The sequence below is a fragment of the Vanessa atalanta genome, chromosome 6 (assembly GCF_905147765.1).
Source record: "Vanessa atalanta chromosome 6, ilVanAtal1.2, whole genome shotgun sequence".
In the NCBI taxonomy this organism is placed as follows: domain Eukaryota; kingdom Metazoa; phylum Arthropoda; class Insecta; order Lepidoptera; family Nymphalidae; genus Vanessa; species Vanessa atalanta.
Genome location: NC_061876.1, coordinates 10,874,038 through 10,895,591, shown reverse-complemented (window position 1 = coordinate 10,895,591; position 21,554 = coordinate 10,874,038). Strand labels below are relative to the sequence as shown.

General features: G+C 31.2%; 1 protein-coding gene across 2 annotated transcripts; it reads left to right on the top strand.

The window, feature by feature from the left end:
• Positions 1–444: 444 nt before the first annotated feature.
• On the top strand, positions 445–21,320 carry LOC125064583 (NADPH oxidase 4-like). Of its 2 annotated transcripts, none has more exons than XM_047671700.1 (12): positions 445–733; positions 9,115–9,210; positions 9,784–9,982; positions 11,158–11,255; positions 13,797–13,975; positions 14,258–14,372; positions 17,199–17,294; positions 19,066–19,206; positions 19,595–19,701; positions 19,776–19,898; positions 20,220–20,678; positions 21,160–21,320. In XM_047671700.1, exons 1-12 carry the CDS (start codon positions 680–682, stop codon positions 21,281–21,283), a joined length of 1,791 nt encoding a protein of 596 aa, XP_047527656.1. In that variant the 5' UTR covers positions 445–679; the 3' UTR covers positions 21,284–21,320. The 2 variants fall into 2 exon arrangements, with proteins under 2 accessions (XP_047527656.1, XP_047527657.1); XM_047671701.1 differs by lacking the exon at positions 445–733 and adding an exon at positions 6,267–6,300.
• Positions 21,321–21,554: the final 234 nt, after the last annotated feature.

Here is a 21,554-nt window from a genome sequence, read left to right as displayed (position 1 = left end):
TCATGTTTTCGTAATCGACTACCCACATTGCTTTTGTACTACATCTTGTTTAAAATGACCATGAATCATATATACTATAGTAAGTCTGTTTTGGAATGGCAGTTGTTATAATTGTTTTCTATATAATCTTTATTTATAAATAAATACATTTATAAAAATACTACGATAGTATGTTGTCTCAGTAAAAAATAATATGTGAGAAATAATAATTTGTAATTTTAGTTAAAATAAATTTTATTTAGAAAATCCTAATTTTCATACGTTAATGATAAGTAGCGCTTCGACTAGGTCTAATTATACTTACAGCGTTACATAACCCTTATCTCTAAGCTTAAGTTTATTCGATTGGAACCAACTGGTTTCAGACTTCAGGCAGGTTCTCAACAATTGAACTATAGCAGGGAGTGAAGCGATGACCTATCAAATCTCGGCTTATTTCTCCCGCGCGTTCGGACGCGGCATAGCGGGTCAGCGGCAGTCTCACACCGTACTCGTTCACACAACACGCTATAATGGCCGTTTACATCACATCAAAGCCATAAAGTGACAAAAATAAAATTATAATATAAAAGGCGCGAAGAATATTACAAAATGGTCGATGAAAATTAATACTGAAAATGATATAGTTATTACAATATTGTATTTGTGTTATAATTTTCATAAAACATAATAAATTAAAATGGCAAGATATTTGTGTGATTTTTGCGTATTTTTAAAAAGACGTGTCTATTTGGTGAGTAAAAAATAATTATCAAATATATTTTATACATAAATAGGTTCATAATAATTTTTTATCGAAAGTTTTTGCTAAGCAAAACTTTAAAGTAATATTTAAAAAATCGAAGAAGAGTTTTGTATTATTTGTATTTATAATTATGTACATAAAATAACTAATTTAATAAATAAATTTAATTTAAATTGATTCAAAATAAAGATTAAATTTAATATAGGTACATAAGTATTCTTTTACCTTACTGAAACTCTTCCGTTTTTCGAACTTTATACGTCTTGATGACTTGATATTTTTTTAAAGGCTATAATGACAAGTAGAGTAAGGCCTGATATTTTGAATTAAGCATGAAAGAATTTCGCGTGCAGTCTTTGCATAATGCAATTCCAAGTAGTACTGGATGATGTCATCTTTAGAACTTCGGAGTTACCAACAAAAGCTATGTACATTACATACCTTATGTTAATTTTGAAACGCAGGTTTTAAATAGAGAGGCAATGTATAGTGAATTATTTAAAGATTCCTATTATTAAATTTAATGGCGAGTACGAGTTGCTTGTAATCGTTATCCTGTTTCAGTTTTGTTGCATTATTTTTGGAATATAATAAGGAGAAGAACTTTACGTAAATATATGTATGTAATATTTGTAAATAATTGTAATATATTTTTTAAATTAAATAATAAAGATAAAAGTTAGTTTAATATTTTAACATTAAAATTATCGTTATTATACAAATAAAACAGCCACCGAATTTGAAATCGTAAAATAAATTAAATATTTTAACCTCCGTGAATACACTTTTAACTATTTCGTGTAGGTAAAAATGAACCAATAATTTTTTTGCATAAGTTGCATTTTTTATGAGTTTCTTAAGTAAAAGTTTGCTATTTTCTTCGTTGGTAATGCTCGGCAATTGCGAACATAATTTAGTTTATTCAGTACCTGTCTGCAAAATTTGTATTAAGTGTTAAGTAGGTACATACATTTTGAACCTTGGAAACTTGCGTCCTTATTGCAAAACTTCAGTGTTGAAACTACAATTATTTATAATTCTAGAAAGTCATTCATTAAAAACACCATTAACGACATAAAACATCGTGAATTTTTTACGAGAGCCCTAAATTTATCAGAAAAAATTGTAACTACATATTCAATGGCACATGGCGCGCTCCAAGGTTTTGGATATGTGTTTTACGTAAGCTATCTAAATATGTGTATACCCACTGTCAGATTCTAGTTGTATAATTAATTAGCGAGATTGTCTCAACTGATAACATATATCTACCTGCCTAGATACGTTTCTCCGAACTAAAGGCTATGTCGTATTTTATTTTATATTAATTTGTTTACTGGGAGATAAAATGATAATAGCAATTTAGTTTACTTGGTGGTAGGGTGTTGTGCAAGCCCGCCTGGTTAGGTACCACCCACTCATCAGATTTTCTACCGCCAAACTGCAGTACTCAGTATTGTCGTGTTCCGGTTTGAAGGGTGAGTGAGCCAGTGTAACTACAGGCACAAGGGACATAACATCTTAGTTGCCAAGGTTAGTGGCGAATTGGCAATGAAAAAAATGGTTCATATTTCTTAAAGCGCCATTGTCTATGGGAGATGCTGACCACTTACATCATCAGGTGGCACATTTGCTCATCCGCTAACCTATATTATAAAAAAAACCTACTCTCAATTTAAATATCATAATATATTACGTAAGATATTTACCAAGACGGCGCGACAGCTGCGTCATATACTTTTCTTTTAAGAATTAGGGATACCCCATCCTTTCATATGTTAGACCTTTATTATTATTTAAAAACAATTATGCTAATTGTGACACCTAATAAGACTTATAGTATATAGTTTATTAGGTTTCTTTTTTCTTATACGAAGTTATTTCTACTAATTATTTAATTGAATTTTTCAAATTCAGTATCTATTACCATAAAAAAAATATTAAGAGTAAATACATAATAAAAAAAAAAAATGGAACAATCAAACTTTGCCCATTAGTTATATTCAACTTAGCTTACGAGGTAGTGTAGTTCCACAATAATATTATAATGCAAAAATAAATCGCGAGATATTTTAAGTAAGTAGTACTGTTGTTGCAGTTGAATGTTAAGATTTTGATTATGATAATTCTGGCCAATCAGCCATTGTGAAATAATAACTAATTAACTATTATATATAATAATAAGTAATTAACTACTATTGATTAGTTGTTTGGTATACTATAAGATGTTACACACACGTCATGACGTCTTGTTTTATCTTGTATGAACCAGGCATAAATATATAAATAACATATTTCAAAGAAAGAATCTTTCAAAAAATGCTTGTCTGTATGCGTATCGGCAACAAGATGGTAACCTTAATTACCTATTATTAATATTATAAAAATATATGTAGGTACAGATATCTACTTTTTATAATTCGATGCGTCTTCCTAGAAGCACTAAAGTTACTATGATTTATAATGATGGAGGATCACCATAACCCATTGTCAAACCGGTCTGTTTATTTAATATCTAAGTCATGATCACAGACAAGTAGGGCGACAGGCCCAATTATTGGCACGTTAAGACACTGTGTTATAGCTTTAAACAGGTTTTACACGTAGTTAACTAAACATACCTATATCCTGAATTATTGTCATTCGACAGATATACTACAGAGTATCTGTACAGACTTAGTAACAGGATAAGTTAAATACGAGGCAAGTGAATAATTTATATATGCTTTGAAAACTTTAATTATATATTATTTGACAAAAAAAAGTTATGACACAGTGTAGAAATAAAATGTTTTGTACATAAATTTATAAAAGAGAGTTACAAATACAAAAAAATAATACTATTAACTGCTCAATATTACAAATTAAAACAAATGCTATGTCAATAAAAACTAATTTGAAATTTATTTCGTGGAAAAAGATGACGATTTTAGCATACTCTACTAAGTAGACTAAACAATTACTTTTATCTTTACTCGCTGAATTTAGATACTAAATGTATCGAGTTATCTGTCTACACGGCTTAAAGTCTTAAAACTTTAAATTTTTGTCTAGGATCCTTTAACTTTGAATGAAGGTGTATATACTCCGTTGTTTTTCCAAATTATTTGTTTAGCAGTTCTTTGAGATAAGATTTCCTTTTATAATTTACTATACCTTTCAAACCATATTCGTCAATTTCTTATAACAAGCTCTTTCATTTAATATAGCATATACTCTCGAAAGTATATACTTTTTAATTATAGGGATTATTTATCTATAATTCGTTGATATATTTTTGGGAACAGTTTCGTCCTCTTGAATATATTAGGCAAAGGCAAAATAATGAAGTGCTTTTTTCTGCTCTGTTTGTCAACTAACTTTCTTTTTTTTTGTGTGATATTCATTGTCATTATAAAAAATATGGAAATAAATATAAAATGTTAAAATATATGTTATATGGAATTTGAATGCTATTTTGTAAATTGCAGTTTAAAATAATAATCAATCGAAAATCATTACCCAAAATTAGCATATTTAAAAAAACCGTTATTGTAACAAAATCTTGTTATTCAGAAGATAATCTATAAAATTTAAATCAACCTATAAATTAATGCCTGTTAAAAATATGTTTTTTTTTCTAATTTTATGTTTTCAATTTTTATAAGGATTTTAATTTTCTTGTAGAGCACATAACTTAAATTAAAAATATAATTCACAATGACATATGTTACAAGTATTATATGTAAATGTGCATAAAAAAGAAACTAAATTACAAAAAACTATTAATATTTAGCACAGACTCAATAAAAAATCGGCCACTGTCTTTACATATCCTCAACGACAGATTATATAATAAATATATTTTTCCTGTTATATTGTTATCTTGATTTTTTCCTGTTATATTGTTATCTTGATTTTTCCTGTTATATTTTTATCTTGATTTTTTTCTGTTATATTGTTATATTGATTTTTTCCTGTTATATTGTTATTTAATAATTTGTAAATATAAACAGGAAAAAATATCATAATTTCGTCTCACGCTTTGAATTTTAAATGTCTTAAAAAATACCGCCTGACAAATCTATTAATTAACATATCACGTTTCTTATTATTTTCCTGTACACTCATTAGTATTATTATAAAATAATAAATTTTAAAACTGACATAGGTTTAATATAAACCGCATATTTATTTATTAAATAAAAATTCATGCAGCCTCTTCTTTTGAGGAGCTTTGGAATATTATTATATTCTTATACTAAAGTAATGGGGGCGAAATTATGATTATAGAATAAATTAAATTAAATTTAAATGTATTTTTTCATACTTAATCATAAAGTATACATTTTCAAAGTATGTTTTTTTTATGGCATAGGTTGGCGGATGAGCATATGAGCCACCTGATGGTAAGTGGTCACCACCGCCCATAGATAATGGCGCTGTAAGAAATATTAACAATACCTTACATCGCTTTCCCTTGTGCCTGTAGTTACACTGGTTTGTTCACCCTTCAAACCGGAACACAACAATACTGAGTACTGTTGTTTGGCGGTAGAATATCTGATGAGTAGGTGGTACCTACCCAGGCGGGCTTGCACAACGCCCTACTACAAAGTTTTTATGTTTGTAAGTATATTGTTATTGTATATTGAATCAAATGCAAATGAATATCAAAAGATTTGCAAGTGTGAGCGCTTGGACTGGTTCGAAATCACAGTTTCCTGAAATATATCTCGTGCGCGACTTTTACCATACTTTTACTTTTTCGTAGAATGTATATTTGTGGCCGCTATATTAAAAAAGCAATATGCTACAATGATGAAATTAATAAATAAAAAATAAAAAAAATCCTATAATGTACGGTAATAGTTACATGCAGCAATATATATTTTTTAACTTTTTTAAGTACATACAGTTGCATAAAGATACATTTTTACTTCTTTAAGTATATTTTCGGGCTGAAGATTAGAATTTCAAGATTGAATTTGAGGGCAACGATTCTGTATGTAACGTTTGAGTGAAACGTCTTCCGTGCAAAAAGTATAGATTTTTTCATTTAAGCTGCTATGTGTTACTAAAGTTATCATTTATAAAAAAATATTTAAATAATATCGTTTATTCCTGTATCACGCACTAGAACCCAAGTAAAAAAAAAGGATAATTAGCAACGATTAAACTATAATAAGTATTACGTAGCAGTATTAGTTGCGTAGCATTTCTGGAAGTTAAACGTAAAGACTACACTCACGGATGCTGTCATGTGCTCATCGGATGCAAATGAGATTCCGATAACGCGTTCGACATCTATTAATTAATGCGGGACCACACTCCAGGCTCGCTGTGATCGGCTCCATTCAGATGTTCAATGGAGGTGGGCTGTCAAAGGCGTTGTATAGACTGTCGTTACGCACAAGTTTTGAATAGAGTCTGCTCTGAAGTGGCATGCTGTGCCAGTTTAAACTTCCGACGCATGTCGTGTCGTTTGCTAGGACTTATGTCCGTTTTAAGGCTACAACTCTCAATGGAAACTGTTCTCTCTGTAAGGACGAACTAACAACTATTTATGTGTACAGGTATGTGCATTCATAAGGATACGTTCAGTAATGTTAAGTAAAATTTAATTATATATATTTGTAAACTTATTAAGTACACCATTTGCAAAACGTAGGACGTAGTTACTCTTTTATTGTTCTGATTGAATTAATGAATTATTTCTATAATTGTATGTTAAAAACCCGTTATAATTATGGTAAAATTAAAAGATTTTTGACTATTACGAATATCTCACGAATTATTCGTATCAAGGTCCTGCCTGTGTAGATATTTATATATACCAATAGTCACGGCGATTGGTTGAACATTATCGAGGTTGAAGTGATGCAGAGTTTAAATCATCTCCATGAATAAAAGGAGTGCCAATATTTACGGTAACTAATCACGCGGTGTCGAAGTCTATTAGTCTATTACAGATATACTTATATCTATTTTGTACATAACTAGCTCCCCAACCCTGCCTCACGCGGGTAAAATAAGGGTCTATAAACAACTTCTAGATTGCAGAACAAACAAAAAAGAAAAACTCTCGTTTTTTTCCGGCAATTAACGGATTTTAATCCAGTTATTGATGAAGACAGCATTAAAATCCATTATGTAGTTTAAAAGATCTAAGCGTATAGATGGCAGGAAGGTACTTATGTTTTTTTAATATGTAGAGAAGTCGTTTTTATAGTAATTTGAAGTAATGTATAATGTTCTCCTATTGGTTTTCAAGTAAATAATGGCCAATGTAGATCAACGTCAGCCTAATCTATTTAGATTTTGAGTTATTCGCAAACGCCCACACCGCGAAAGATTAGACAGAAGACTGGCAATCGTTTTATTTTAAGAAGTTTGCTATAAACACGTTAAATTTTCAGTTCAAAGAGTTTTAAGTATTTTTATACAGCTATAAATCACAAAAAAAGCTATTGTAAAAATAATTGGTCTGCCTCGCTTTTAAATCGATATATAAGACCTATTACTCGATAAACCACTATATAGATGATAAAATCGCGTTTAGTTAGTATTGATTGTTGAGCATAAATATAATTTAATTGTATTTAATTAACATACAGACCATACACACCTATATATTTTAATAATACAGACTGGATTGGTGAAATAGAAATAGTAGAAAACTACTAAGTTTCTTGCCGAATCGACAATTCGTAGGAATTTTTCTATTATTTGATCTGTGAAATATTTTCATTTATTCAATGAATATTTTAACGAAGGCCTGTTTTACTTAATTTTTAATGTTATATTCGAGTAACTCCAACCTTTGTTTCTTCTTTACTATTTAATTAATCAAACATTAACACGGTTTAACGTCTTTCTTGCGAACCTAATGTTAATAAAAAAGATTTCAACTCTAAGCCAAATATACACTGTTTGGAAATAGAAAATACTTCTAGTTATGATAAAGTTTTCTATATTCACCTTGTGTATCTTACCTTACAATATATTTATAGACTTAAAACGCCTAAAGCAATACTAAATCGTATATAATGAAATGTCAATATCAGATTATAGGAACTGAATTAATATCCCATTGAGAAACAATAGCACGATCGTAATGTATACTAAAATTGTGTATGTGTCAATATGATAGTATTATAACAATCTTGGGATGATTTGGAATGTATTAAAGTTTGCGATGCATGCAAATATACTAAGTAATTAAACAGTGTGTGTGGACTTCATTGGGCGGTAAGGTAATGTGACTCACAAGTTAAACATTTTCATGTACAATGTCCCAGTAGCAGGCTTGTGTGAGCTAAAAATATAATTAGGTATAGTTGACGTATTTACAAAGTCAGCTGAACGGTTGAGCGAGTGATGGATCAACCTATTTAAACATTATTAAACTAGAATGCTATTTCAAAATTATTTCCTTGAAAATTTGACATGTTTCGTATATAATACGGTAAAATAAAATATATATCTGTATAAAACTGTAGGAAACTAAATGAAACTAAATTGAACAATAATAATTAATACAGGCAATTGGAAAAGATAATGGAGTTAATATTAAGAAAATTAAAAGTTTTTATGAAAAACATAAATTAATTAGTTACGTACTTAATTAGTTCAATACTTACCACGCATTATTGTTTTATAAGATTATGGTTGGACCCCACATTAGGTGACCTGTCTCATGGAGCCCGTAAAAGTTCTAAAAAAAATATAAATAAAATACTTACTTAACAAGGATCTCTAGAAGAAACGATAACATCTTTATATATTATGTTATCATCCGCTTATAATATTTACAATAGTTAAAACTTAAGAGTTGTCAGGAGGAAATTATTAATTTTTAAAAAAGTCCAGCAGTTTTTAACTAATGTAGCCGAAATGGCTCATGAATCCGGGTTTCAAGCCCAGGCAAGCATTAATTTGTGTTTATGATTCATCTCGTGCTCGATGAAAAAAAATATCGAGAGTAACCTGTATTCTGCCACGTGTGTATTTACTATCCCGCATTAGAGCAGCGTGAAATTAGCTCTAAACTTTTTCCTAAAAGGGACAGGACCAGGACGACTTACTACAACTGCGTTTACACGTAGTTTCAATGTTGTAGAGTACCTTGCTGTCGATTATATTTCATTTCCTAAAACTTATGAATTTTGTCACCTACGCATACATGTATACTATAACGCGCATAAAACACACACCCAAACATGTATTATTTTAAAAGAAAATGTGCTCGTGGCACGTGAAAGTTTTTTCGAGGTCATATTCCAACAATTTCCGACTAAAAAGTAAAAAATAAACTATATATTTAAGTCTTTTCTCTTTTGAATTTTACTCGGCGATTTTTATTAATTTTATGATTTCTATTGTTTCAGATATCTTGGATCTCATTAGTTCTATATTTTTTTTACAAATCATTTATATTATATTTACACGGTCATCAATTTTTTTATTTAAGGCGGATGTTGGGGGTGAGTTTTTGCAACACAAGTATATTTTATAATTTATACACCTGGTTTTAATGTAAAAGTGTTCGTTATGATTATATCTTGTATATTATTTAACAATACTGCTATAATTTTATTTTATTAACTTATTTAATAAATAACTAAATTATCTTGTCGTATTCTTCGACATTGTCAACTTCTATAAATTTCAAGAATTAATTTAAAGTTCGAGCGTGATGACTCACTAAAACCAATAAGACTAGATTATATACAAATATGGTATAAAAGGTAGGTAAAACCAAAGTAATACTAGTCAGTCAATATATTATCAATGATCATGAGCTGTGGAGAAAATTTGTATTTTATTTCACAAAATGTTTAACTACGTATGTGTAATTTTGTGTGGATATATATGTTATAGAGTTTTAATGTATTGCACTACCCTTAACGAGATTTTAATCATAAGGTTGTCCATAAGATATCGCCATTAAGCGGTAAGTCCCCTAGTAAGTACCCTAGTGTACTTGCTTCATATGCGAGGTACCCAAAAAAAGACTTCTATCAATCTGTTAAAACGTGTTATATATTTTCTTGCAGTTAGGATTATGCGTGTCTCGTGGCACGGCGTCAGTCCTCAACATTTGTTGTGCTCTAGTCTTGCTGCCGCTGTGCAAAAAACTTAACCTACTACTTTACCGAGTCCTATCTAAACTCTGGCCTGGACTATTCTTCTTTTGGCTAGAGAGTGCAAAGAGCTTCCATATGACAGTGGCTGTTACTCTTGTAACTTTTGGTGGTAAGTGTTACTCATAAAATATTTATATTGAGATTTCATTTAACATGCGCTATGTACTATTAAATTGAGCTATGGTTAGGATTTGTTCATTTTATTGTCGTTAGATGGCCCTGCGTCTTATTTTATTGTACGAAATATAAAATCTCAGAAGACGTCAATAACCTGCACTGTTTACCCGTAACCTTTAACAAATGGAATCTCTTTGGAACACCTGTCTGGTAATAATAGGCTTCTGCCTAATTTGAGGACACTTTCGATTTTTCGTGCAAAATTGTAAAAATTAACAGAAATTCGTTACAAAGCACCCCCTAAGTCGCTTATGCATCTAAACGCCTCTCGTGCACCATTATGTTCTCCAGACAAAGGCTAATGACTGCCACGACACCATTTTAACTTTTAGACTTAAACTCTTAGTGCGTTAAGATCAACGCACGAAGACTTTGCATTTAAACAGCTTTGTAAAAATAACGTTCTGAGAATTTCAAAAATCCTTTTTTGCTCTTTTACGAACAAAGAAACGGACTTCTTAAGGCAAGTGTTGATCTTAAGATACTGGATGTATAGCTTTTATACTCCGGCTCTTCACAAGACCTTTAATTTTCAAGTGAAGATGTAACGCGCTAGATAATGTCACACAACAAACTTACAATATGATATTATAACATTTCAAATATTACTCAACAACTTACAAATAAATTATTATTCATTAATGTCATTAGTGACTGTCGCCTAGTTACCAATTTATTACATGTTTAATGAGACGTTTTATATAGTTATTTTTTTTATCATTTTTTTAGTGTGACAAAGTGCAGTTGAAATATCTGAATTACTGCGATCGATGTTTATGGGTTTGCACGTTTGCGTGTTTGTAGCATATAAAATACTATGAAATGTCAACGGGTATAAATCTACTTTACTTGAAAATACCAAATTTAACTAGAAACATTTCAGTCAAAAGAAGAACTCATTAACATGTAGACAAAATTGAGTTAAAGACAAATCGAATATATACAGCAATCTATCAACACTCTTTATAAACATCTTATAATTACATTTCAGTCCGAAGCATGTGAAATTCTTTGTAAGAGATATGTACAAATCACTAGGTTTCAAATGTCACGTGATAATTAGGGAAGCATAATTATGGTTTCGCTTAAGTTTAGTATTTCTTTCAGTAATACATTCCGTATCGCATTTCGTGAACTTGTGGAATTTTTCGCGTAATTACGACGAACAATGGCCGGAGATCAACTTGGCTAGATACAAGAACGAGGTAAGTTTTGATATCGAGATAATCAAGGCTCCTTTAGTATTCTTCTTTTAATAATTATGAAAAGAAAATAGATTTAATTATTTATACATTTTTCGGTTATTATCGAGAATTGATATATTATTAAGGCATTCCAAAAATTGACAAAATATTAGCAGTTTTTGCAGTAATAAAATCATAGCATCCATTGTGATCAGATAGATCAGATATTATACAAAAAGTATGCTAAGCACCTATTTAAATATTTATCAAGTCTCTGTTGACAAAATCGCAGACTGATCTCATATCTGAAATAGCATAGGGTTGCGAAATTAATGCGAGCGACAAGTCAAGGGTACGCGCAAACACTCGCCCCGTCTAGTGTTCCAGGTGTTTGAAACATACATTGTCAGGAAAAACGACCCCTGGCTAGCTCTGGCTTCGTTCAACAAAGGAAAAACTTATTGCGTTTCTGCCAAATATTTGCTAAAATCTGTACCATTTCTTTTTTGTGTCAAAAACGTTTGAGTATTTTAACACATCTTTCCTATATACCCTATTACAGGTTTTCCTAATATATATATATACACGTTGAATATACGTATTAAATTTTCCAATTCGTTATAAATTTAATTAATTCAATTATTGCTGAACGTTATGACATTTATGTTATCCTGAAATTAATATTACCTAAATGATTTCATGATGCTACTATAAAGCATGCGCTTGATCATAATAGCCATTAAATAGGGCATAATAGCATGAATACATTAATAATAAATGGATTCAGTAGTGCCTGTATTTCGTGCATTGCTATTAAAGCATTGCACGCCCATTATAATTTATTTAACATACTGCAGCTGCACCACGATGATAAGCTGTAAATATGAGCAGTTTACGTATAGTTTGTGTTATTTATGGCTTTGCGTTATTATCCATTGAAATATTATTTTCAGCGTTTGTAAATACTAACATTATTTCAATTTAAGTCTGAAAAATCGTCAAAATCGATCGGGCTTCCATAAACAGTGAATTTCATTTGAATAAGACGAAGTTAAAGCACATTTCACTTAACATTGTGAGTCAATCGTAGACTTTCCGATTTGGAAGCATCGCTCAAAAGTAATCAATGCTAAAAAGAATTCTAATGAATGTGCAACTATGCAACAGCTAAAACTCGAGACGTGCGCGTACTTGTGACCCACTGTACTTCAAGGGTCTATGACGCGACGGTATCCGCAGACTCTTTTATTTCATTAATGAAGCAGAGACTTAACCGTTGAATGCTTTTCATATGCGCAACGTAAATGTGTAAAACTTTATTTTAATAAATTGTGGGGCGCATCGTCATTATGACGCTCGCGTGCCTTCCTTTTATTATAAATGTATCATTAACCAGCTTTAAAAATATATAACAATAAATACATTGTAACTGACAATAGGAAGGCACAAGACAATTTAAGTATGAAGTTTTTGTTTTAAATAGTAATTTTCCTATTTGCAGTATTCATAATTACAATTGGTTCTGTTATCCGTTCCCGCTGCGCCATCTCTTTTCAGACCATGACGGTCCACTCCGATTTTTGTATGGTAAAATTTGCAGATGTAGTTAACTTAATCTAAACTATTAACGTAACCTAAAGGAATCACAACAGATTTTGCCGAGAAGTAAAAGCTTATTTAGTTTTAATGTATTTCAACTTCCTATGTCAACATTTAAAACAGTTTTAATAATTGATTCATTAATAAAGTGCTACTACTTCAATTTCAATGAATTTTTAATTTATATTATTACTTTGAGGTAACGCTACAGATATTGAATATGATTTTATTTTCCAAAAGAGATCTCTCTATTTAAAATCTTGCTGATATGGACTCCCTTCGCGATATTTTGTATTGTATACAACAATGTTATGTATATTCACAGAAGCATTGATCACTTTTATACAATAAGTATACATAACATACATTGATGTTCGCGAAATATTTGTAAGGGATAAGCTTATAACGCCAAGTTTCCGACTCCGCACAGTCAATAAATCCTTCTCGGAGCAAAGTACTCTTTTCTATAATACAATTCCACAGATATTTATAACTTTGATGAGTCATAAATTCAAATTAATAATTATAATATTAGGATTTTGATAATAATTAGATATTTTAAAACTATGTTTGTTAAATTATATACATATTTTATTTTCTCTAAAGTGAATGTGAATTATATGTGAAGTATTATCATTTAAATATTATTAGCTATTTTTACAGATGTGATTTTATCAAGCAACTGATTTAACTTTATTCATTTATTATTTAATTAATCTGGTTTATAAATGTTAATTAATAAAAAAAAACTTAATATCTCTATTTCATTAAAATTAGTAACAAAATTTATACGCCTGAATATTAGGTATTGTCAAACAAAAAAGGTGTAAATTTTTATTCGTTGAGGACTTGGCAAACACATGGCTTATGCAGAAACGTATATATGTAGATCGTAGGCATATTTTGTTATGGTTCTAATGATAACAATCTAGTATTCTTTGAATTTGTGACGTAATATTTCAGAGTCCCTTCCTCCTACTAATAAGCATAGCAGGCGTGACTGGTGTATCCATGTTGCTCATCGTACTCAGCATGGGTATGACATCTACCAGAATCGTGCGACGGAGAGTGTATAATGCTTTCTGGTATACTCATCAGCTTTATCTACCGTTTATGTTATTGCTGATGATTCATCCGTTGAGGTAAGTTTTAGTGATACTACGCTAAACATCTGATAGAATGTCAGTGATGTGTAGTGATGATTAAATAAAAAGCTCTTCCTTCTGACGATTATCCACCAAGCTGACCTGGAGCAGTGTGGTATGATAAACAGACTACAATACCTCCTCAACAGGAGAGTAGGCTTTTGTCTAGCAGACTTTTTTACAAATAAATGATATTGAGAAGTCAAGATAGGCTACCAATTTCAATCTTATCAGTTTAGTTCTCGCCTCTGCTTTAACAGATCACCTTGTCTATTTCAGCGGGGTTTTAAAAGAAGAAATTTTGGATAAAAATAAAAATGTTGCTAATGACATAAATGGATGGACAAATAGATCATTACCAGATACTCCAAAATTTGCTGCGGTTCAGTCGACGGTAAGTTATTTAATGGTGTTAAAATTATTACATTTCTTTCAAGTATTCGTCACTTATACCAAAATATTTATTTCGTTGTAATTGAAACACTTAAACTATAGAGGGAATATTTTAAAAACGCCCACATTACTAACATCACTAGTGACAGAAGGGCTTTTCCTTTATCGTCCAGTGATTCGGAATTGCGATTTAACGGGTAAACGCTGCCGGCATTCACGCGGTCATAATATCTACGCACTTTACTTAACTTTACGTTAGTTAATGTCATCTTGCAATCAGTCTAAGTCACCTTTGAAACATACTCAATGTTATATATGTATATTGTACATGTTCGGAAATTTCCAAATTGAGTTAAATGTAGCTTTCATCATGCAGAAGGGGAGCACTTAACTGCAATGTACTTAATTTAAGCTACGAGTACGCTGCCTGTTGTTTTAGATGGTCCACGTTTAACTTTTGGAATTCTGCGTTTAAGTGCCTGCATTTACTTAGTGTACTAGTGATTGTTTTATAACTACGGTCTTTTATTTAAATTGGTCTCGCTTGTGAATAATTGAAAATTATAATTTGATAACTCCTTCTTCTTTATTTCGAACGATGTCTTGAACACCTTATATGGCAAAATGTATTGCGTTCTTCATGTATCCAGACGAATATTATTACGATCAGTCCTTAGTTAGATTAGCCCTTATAGACACGACGTTGCAAAGGTTTAATAAATGTAAGCGTGACTACTGGTGTATTCTGTATTCCTTGCGATAATGGTGATCTAGGCAGACAGGAGCTTCGAAAGAAATAAAATGAAGGACTAATACCTTCATATTGTGTCGAGGTGCGGTAATTTTTTGACAGAATTATTAATTTAATAATATTTTTTGACCAACCAACCAAGCCGATGAGTTTATTGTGGCAAAGCCTAATAATAAGCATGTGTCAACCATCGATTCAAATAACTTCAGCGTAACAAATTATTCTCTCTCTTTGTCTCATAATGCGTGACGAAAATGATTACGCATAATATATTTGTTATAAATTGTCGATTCAAAAGTCACACTATTGAGTGTCTCATTTAATAATTAATCATAGCTCTAAAAGCTATGCATATATCCTTAGTTTCCACCCAATAATTTCATTGCCATGTGAGGCAACTTTTCTTCACAGAAAATCTTTCTCTAATCTTCACTAATTTAGATTTTGGAAACCTTGGTCCAAAAATTATAAAAGTAGAAAAAAATAGATAATCGAATATTTATTGATAAATGCAAAAATATATTAATAAATTACTTTTAGCAAACGTTTCATAGATATCGTTTAAGCGTTAACAGACCAATTTCCGAGCGACGTCGAATAGAACCCTAGTTTCTTATAAATTATAATTCCCATCAGCTGGCTATGAGTATTTGAATAATGAATCAAATTGAATTGTGTCAAGCATTTATAAAAGAGTTTATGGTCCGTCTCGACGCGCCTCTCGTATGTTCAAAGCTGATGAGCACGTGACCTTCGTTACAATTACTTACACCCAATATGTATTATATTTTACATATCAATGGCTATTCATTGATAATGCTAGATTGAATACTGTTTAGAAGTTTCATTTTAATGTAATGCTACGCTACTGATACTTAATGTTATGTATAAAGTTTAAATTCTCCTGACATGTGAGAATATTCATTTGAAAATATTATTCAGATCCGCTTTCAATTGGTGTATAAAAAGTTTCAATATATACCATTTTTTATATAGCTGTAGTATACATATATTATTTGGTTCTCAAATTGTTAAGGGAGTTGGAAATTTCAATGATGTTTTGTCTATGAATAATTCGTAATAATAAATTATAATCTTAAAGTCGAATTGTTGCCCCGGGGGCTAATTTCAAGTATGTACTTGGAAACTAGCGCAGGAGTTATAAGAACAAACATCCTCATATATGTAGGAGATAGAAATCCAAGACGACTGAAAAGCAATGCGGCCCACTTCCTGAATCTGAGCTAATATCGGACAATTTTTTGATTGCAAACTAGACTACTTTCATTTGCCCGACGAGTCAGTATTTGAATTTAGCTACATACGAGATCGTTAACTCTATTTTTATTAACTTAATGTTAATGTTAAGTTAACTCCTCCCACGTATTTCATTGTAAGCCATAAAATATAATTTTTCACTTTACGAGTAATTCACATTAAAAGCGATATATTTGCGTTAAAAAGTAAAAAGTACTATTTTGAGGCTTACAATACGCCTCAAAGTAGTAAATACTTTACTTTCCTTATGTGGCAGTCATCGTTATAATTTAACCACTAGACACACGAGGCAGAAGAAACGTCTTCGTAAGGTATTAATATAAATCGTAAGTGTGAAAGAAAATACAGACGTTGAATTTAAATAGATAATGTTATCTTCAATATTGAAATCTAAGCATATAAAGGTTATATTTATATTAGAGATTTTATTGCAAAATCGAATCGAGTATAGTGAATTTATGATTGATACCACACCTTGGGAAAGAAACGTTCGCCTCCTGGCTATTCATATTCAATTGTGTTAATAATAAAATTGACAAAAAAAAGACTCGCTGAGTTTCTTTCGCCGGTTCTTCTCGGGTCAGGATATTTTCTTTTCCGAACCGGTGGTAGTGTTTCGTTTGGCTATCAATAAGTTAGTGTAATGCTTTTATATTGAATAAAGGAATTTGAGTTTGAGTTTGAGTACACACCGAAAAACGTAGAACCTTGAACAATAACGTATATTTAAATTTTGGCCATATTATTTATAGACAATGTGTTAACAATATCTTAATACAACGATTGTAATATTTCTAGACGTGGCAGTGGATGGCGATACCTTTAACCTGCTTCTTTTTGGACATGCTTTGGAGAATATTTTCAAGAAATCTCGCACGAGTTCGAATATTAAACGTAAGTCGTTCTTGTTACACGTTAAAAAATATTATTGTTTTAAAATTGTACCAGTTATTACTTTATGATATTTATAATGCTTGTATATTTGTCCTCCTTGCGTTTCTTAATCCATGCATTCGATTGTCATTAAAGTTTAGTAAGCCGTCGGCGTACGTCTGTGAAATTTCGAAAAATCAACCAAATTAGTTCTTCTGATTATTTTCCTTTAATATATACGTTTTATGTCAATCTTTCTTCTAGGGCAAAATAATATCTGTTATTAATAGATTGAATAATATAACCAGTCATATTCCTGTGAAGTAAAATAAACAATCATGTGATACGCAGAAGAGGTCACGTATTAACTAGTTTTCGAATAAAGTAACTTTAACTAAAAGCTCCTCATATACGTAACAATGTTTCAATATCGAGGTAAATGAAATCGACCAGCGGCACACTGTTCGATCAAGTCCATTAACCGATTAAACTTTCCATAATTCCCTTTGGTAGCGTCAACAGCATAATTTTTATTTTATTTTTTTATTTATCTTTAATAATATTCCACTATTATGACAATATATAATTGTGATCACATTAAACTAGCGACCCGCCCCGGCTTTACATGGATGCGGATATGCAACGTTAATAACTTTTTGAGATTAGACAATACAAACCGTTATGTCCCTGCATTAAATGCACAATGTATTTAAGGTACTCAACTGGTACATTGTTTTGCTTAAAATCACTTCGTAAATAATGGCTTATTTACGAAGTCATTTTAAACAATACAATCGTAAAAAGTAAAGGATATAAAATGATTATTGTGGATTATCCCTAAGCCTACCTTTTTAATGTGTACAATACTGTAGTAGATTATTTTGATCTATCTCGTTTCTCTACTATATTATACATGTATTATACATATAAACCTTCCTCTTGAATCACTCCATCTATTTAAAAATAAAGCATCAAAATCCGTTGCGTAGTTTTTAAGATTTAAGCATACACAGGGACAGACAGACTATACTATCTAGAGATATAATAATCCTGAATAATCCCATGAAGTCGTTTGCGTGAAATTAGTACTCTGTATAGTTTTAAGTATGTAAATGTTTAAGTGCTTTACATAAGAGCAACGATTGTTTTGTTAATGACACGTAGGGACTGTATAGTTCCTCTTTATATAATTATTTTACGGATAAGGTTCTATACTTTAGTCACGAAAATAGAGACATTATACATATGACTATGGATGATGTGATGTGATAACTAGTATTTTGTGTCATCTCCCGGTCTATCAAGTCCATTCCGGCCAAACTTAGATCACGGGCTGATTTTTTATTTAAATTTGGAATACAGACGTGCAAATAGTTCATGTGATTGTAGGTTGTCCGTACGAAGTTGTCCTAGAAGAATTATTAACCTTAATCACTAAACCTATAACCCTTTCACGTGAAACAAGATTTATGGTCTATTACGTAATAAATCGGTTTCGCTCATCCTCATAAAAAATGTACAATCTTACTGTTAGGCTGTAGATTAACCGTGCGAATGTACTTATCTAGATTAACTTGTACGACAGCTTACATCCAATGGCATGACTAGCATATAAATTGTAACAATCTTCATTTAAGTACAGACCTCTCACACAGAATATTGCTAGTTTATAGTGGTAGGTGCTATCCGCTATATAAGGAATGGTCTATAGGCGTTGGTGATCACTTACTTGGCGACTACATAGTTTATGTGTAACTTCCTGCCTGTTAAAATTTAAAAAATAATAATTCAGGTAACTCATATGCCCGGACGCACGATAAGTTTGTCTCTAAGCTGTCCTCATGATGACTTCGCTTGTCGGATGGGTCAGTACGTGTTGATGCAGTGCTCCGAGCTCTCCGTGATGGAATGGCATCCTTTCACTGTGGTTGAGGTGAGTAGGTGTTATTGGGATGTAGTTTTTTTATATTTGCTTTTAAATAGTTTTTGTTTGTTACACATGATAAAAATGGATTGACTTATTTGTATAGTGGTTAGTGTATCAGGCTGCAGGTTCCGATGTCCTGGGTTCAATCCCCGGGTCGTGCCAATAAAAAATATTGGGTTTTTCTGTCGAGTACACTTGCGTGCCAAGGAAAACATGTTATGCTGTCATGCGCTGAACTTACCCCTGCCGAGTAGAATTTGCGCTCCTATCGATTATGTTTTCAGACAAACTTCTGCACTATAATATTTCTGCCCAATCAGCTAGTCTCCATCAAGTAAAGCCACTGATGCCGATAGGACACTTTCGTCAGCAAAAAAATGTTTAAAAATTCCAGGTTCCTAAGGAAACCCAAAGGAAATTTGTTATATGGATAAAGGCCAAAGGGGATTGGACGAAAGGTTTGGAGAAATTGCTGAAAGAAAGAGGACCAAACAATTTGAAGTAAGATTGACATATTTTATATTATTAATAGACAGTTTTGATAGTAATCTAAACGTTCCTAAATTTTCTACCAGCATTCTCATAGATGGACCATTTTCAAGTCCCATGCAAGGAATAGCCAGATGTGATATCGCAATATGTGTAGCGGCTGGAGTTGGAATAACGCCCTTTGTATCCATTTTAAGAGATATGTTAATGTGAGTAGTGCAAGGTCTTCGAAATTCAAATTATACAAATATATTGAAAACTTAGAAATGTATCGTCCAGAGAAAATATAATAAAATCCTGCGAATATTCTATGCGATGTTACCAATCTTAAGCATTTTTTTTAGTTTATTTGTGTATACTTATGTACTTGAGAACTTTCTCAACGAAAAAGTTTCTTATACGTTTTGTCTCAAGTAAATTAAACTTTAAATTCATTACTTTTAAATATATTTTTGCTTTTGAGTACATTATTATGGTCTGGACGTCGAAAAAAATATCAATGTATAAAAAAAAAACAATAATCGTTTCAGAAACCCAAGAAATCGATTACCCGGTCGAATTCATCTAATCTGGATAATAAGACATGAAAATGAGCTTACTTGGATTGCTAGTTTGGCTACAGAAGCAATATTGCAATTAAGAAATGCTAATCGACCAGATAGGCTTCATCTCGAACTGTATGTGACTAATTCAAAAGAAAACAATCCTCAAAGCGATCTAAATAAAGAACAAAATGCCATAACACACATGGTTGTACTCAACGAAAAGGGTGGTCTGACGCATTTGATAGGCGACGATGAGAGGAAAACGTTACTGACTCCAAATAAGAAGAGGAATGGTTGTGTTTTCGAAGAAAATATAAAAAATCATGTTGATGATAAATTTGATTTTAATATAGCGAAGAAATATCCGTTGATCGGTTGTAGAGTGAGGAGAGGCAGACCGCATTGGGACCAAGTGTTTGGGTATTGGGCGCATTTGTATCCGGAGTAAGTTAAAATATACAAATAAATATTACTAAAGAAACGTCATACATAAAATTTGTGATAGGAGTAAATGTTGTAAATGGTGTTCGATTGATGGAGACAACATTTTGAATAATAAGGGTTTGAATCACCTTTGAATTATTCCTGCAAGTAATATTACACAAAAAAAACATACTAGAAACGCAGTAACATTTTTCTTTAACTTGATTGCTTTTTTATGGTTACCATCACCAATAGATATTGGCTCTATAAAAGATATTGATCATCATCTTCATCGCCAATGTGCTACCAACCTTGAGATCTAAGATGTTATGTCCTTATACTTGTTGTTACACTGACTCACTCATCCTTCAAAATGGAAAAAAATAACATTAGTATTACTGTTTGATGGTATAAGATGAGTTGGATGGGTGGTACCCAGGCGGGCTCAAACTCGTACCACCTAATATTCGATATTTTAATTGTTTTTTTTTCTTTATTTCAGACATCACCTAAACCTATATTGTTGTGGACCAAAGAAACTAGTTAAGTTACTACGAAGCAAATGTAAATATACTTCAAGATTTACAAATACAAAACTTACGTTCATTCACGAGGCCTTCTCCTGAAATGCTATGTTAATGTTTATTGATGGACTGGTATTAAATATAAATATAACAAATATGTTTTATTTTACGTGATTTATGAATGAGTGATGCTTGCTGTAAGATGATTATAATTAGAATTAATTAATTCGATTTTAAATAGAGTCAGCCTTTTTTAACCCATTCAATTTTAGAAAGGGCAGGTGGGAGACGTATTTGTGAAACGGTGACCTTGTTCTCCATTGAAAATGAATAAGAAGTATCTAACACTAAGTAATCCTACTCAATATACGCC

Bases quoted from the DNA above. Each gene is read 5' to 3' on its own strand.
- LOC125064583 (XM_047671700.1), top strand. From the start codon at position 680: ATGGCAAGATATTTGTGTGATTTTTGCGTATTTTTAAAAAGACGTGTC. The intron at 13,976-14,257 runs GTAAGTTTTAGT...TGTCTATTTCAG, and splicing joins CTGATGATTCATCCGTTGAG to CGGGGTTTTAAAAGAAGAAA. The intron at 14,373-17,198 runs GTAAGTTATTTA...TAATATTTCTAG, and splicing joins TTGCTGCGGTTCAGTCGACG to ACGTGGCAGTGGATGGCGAT.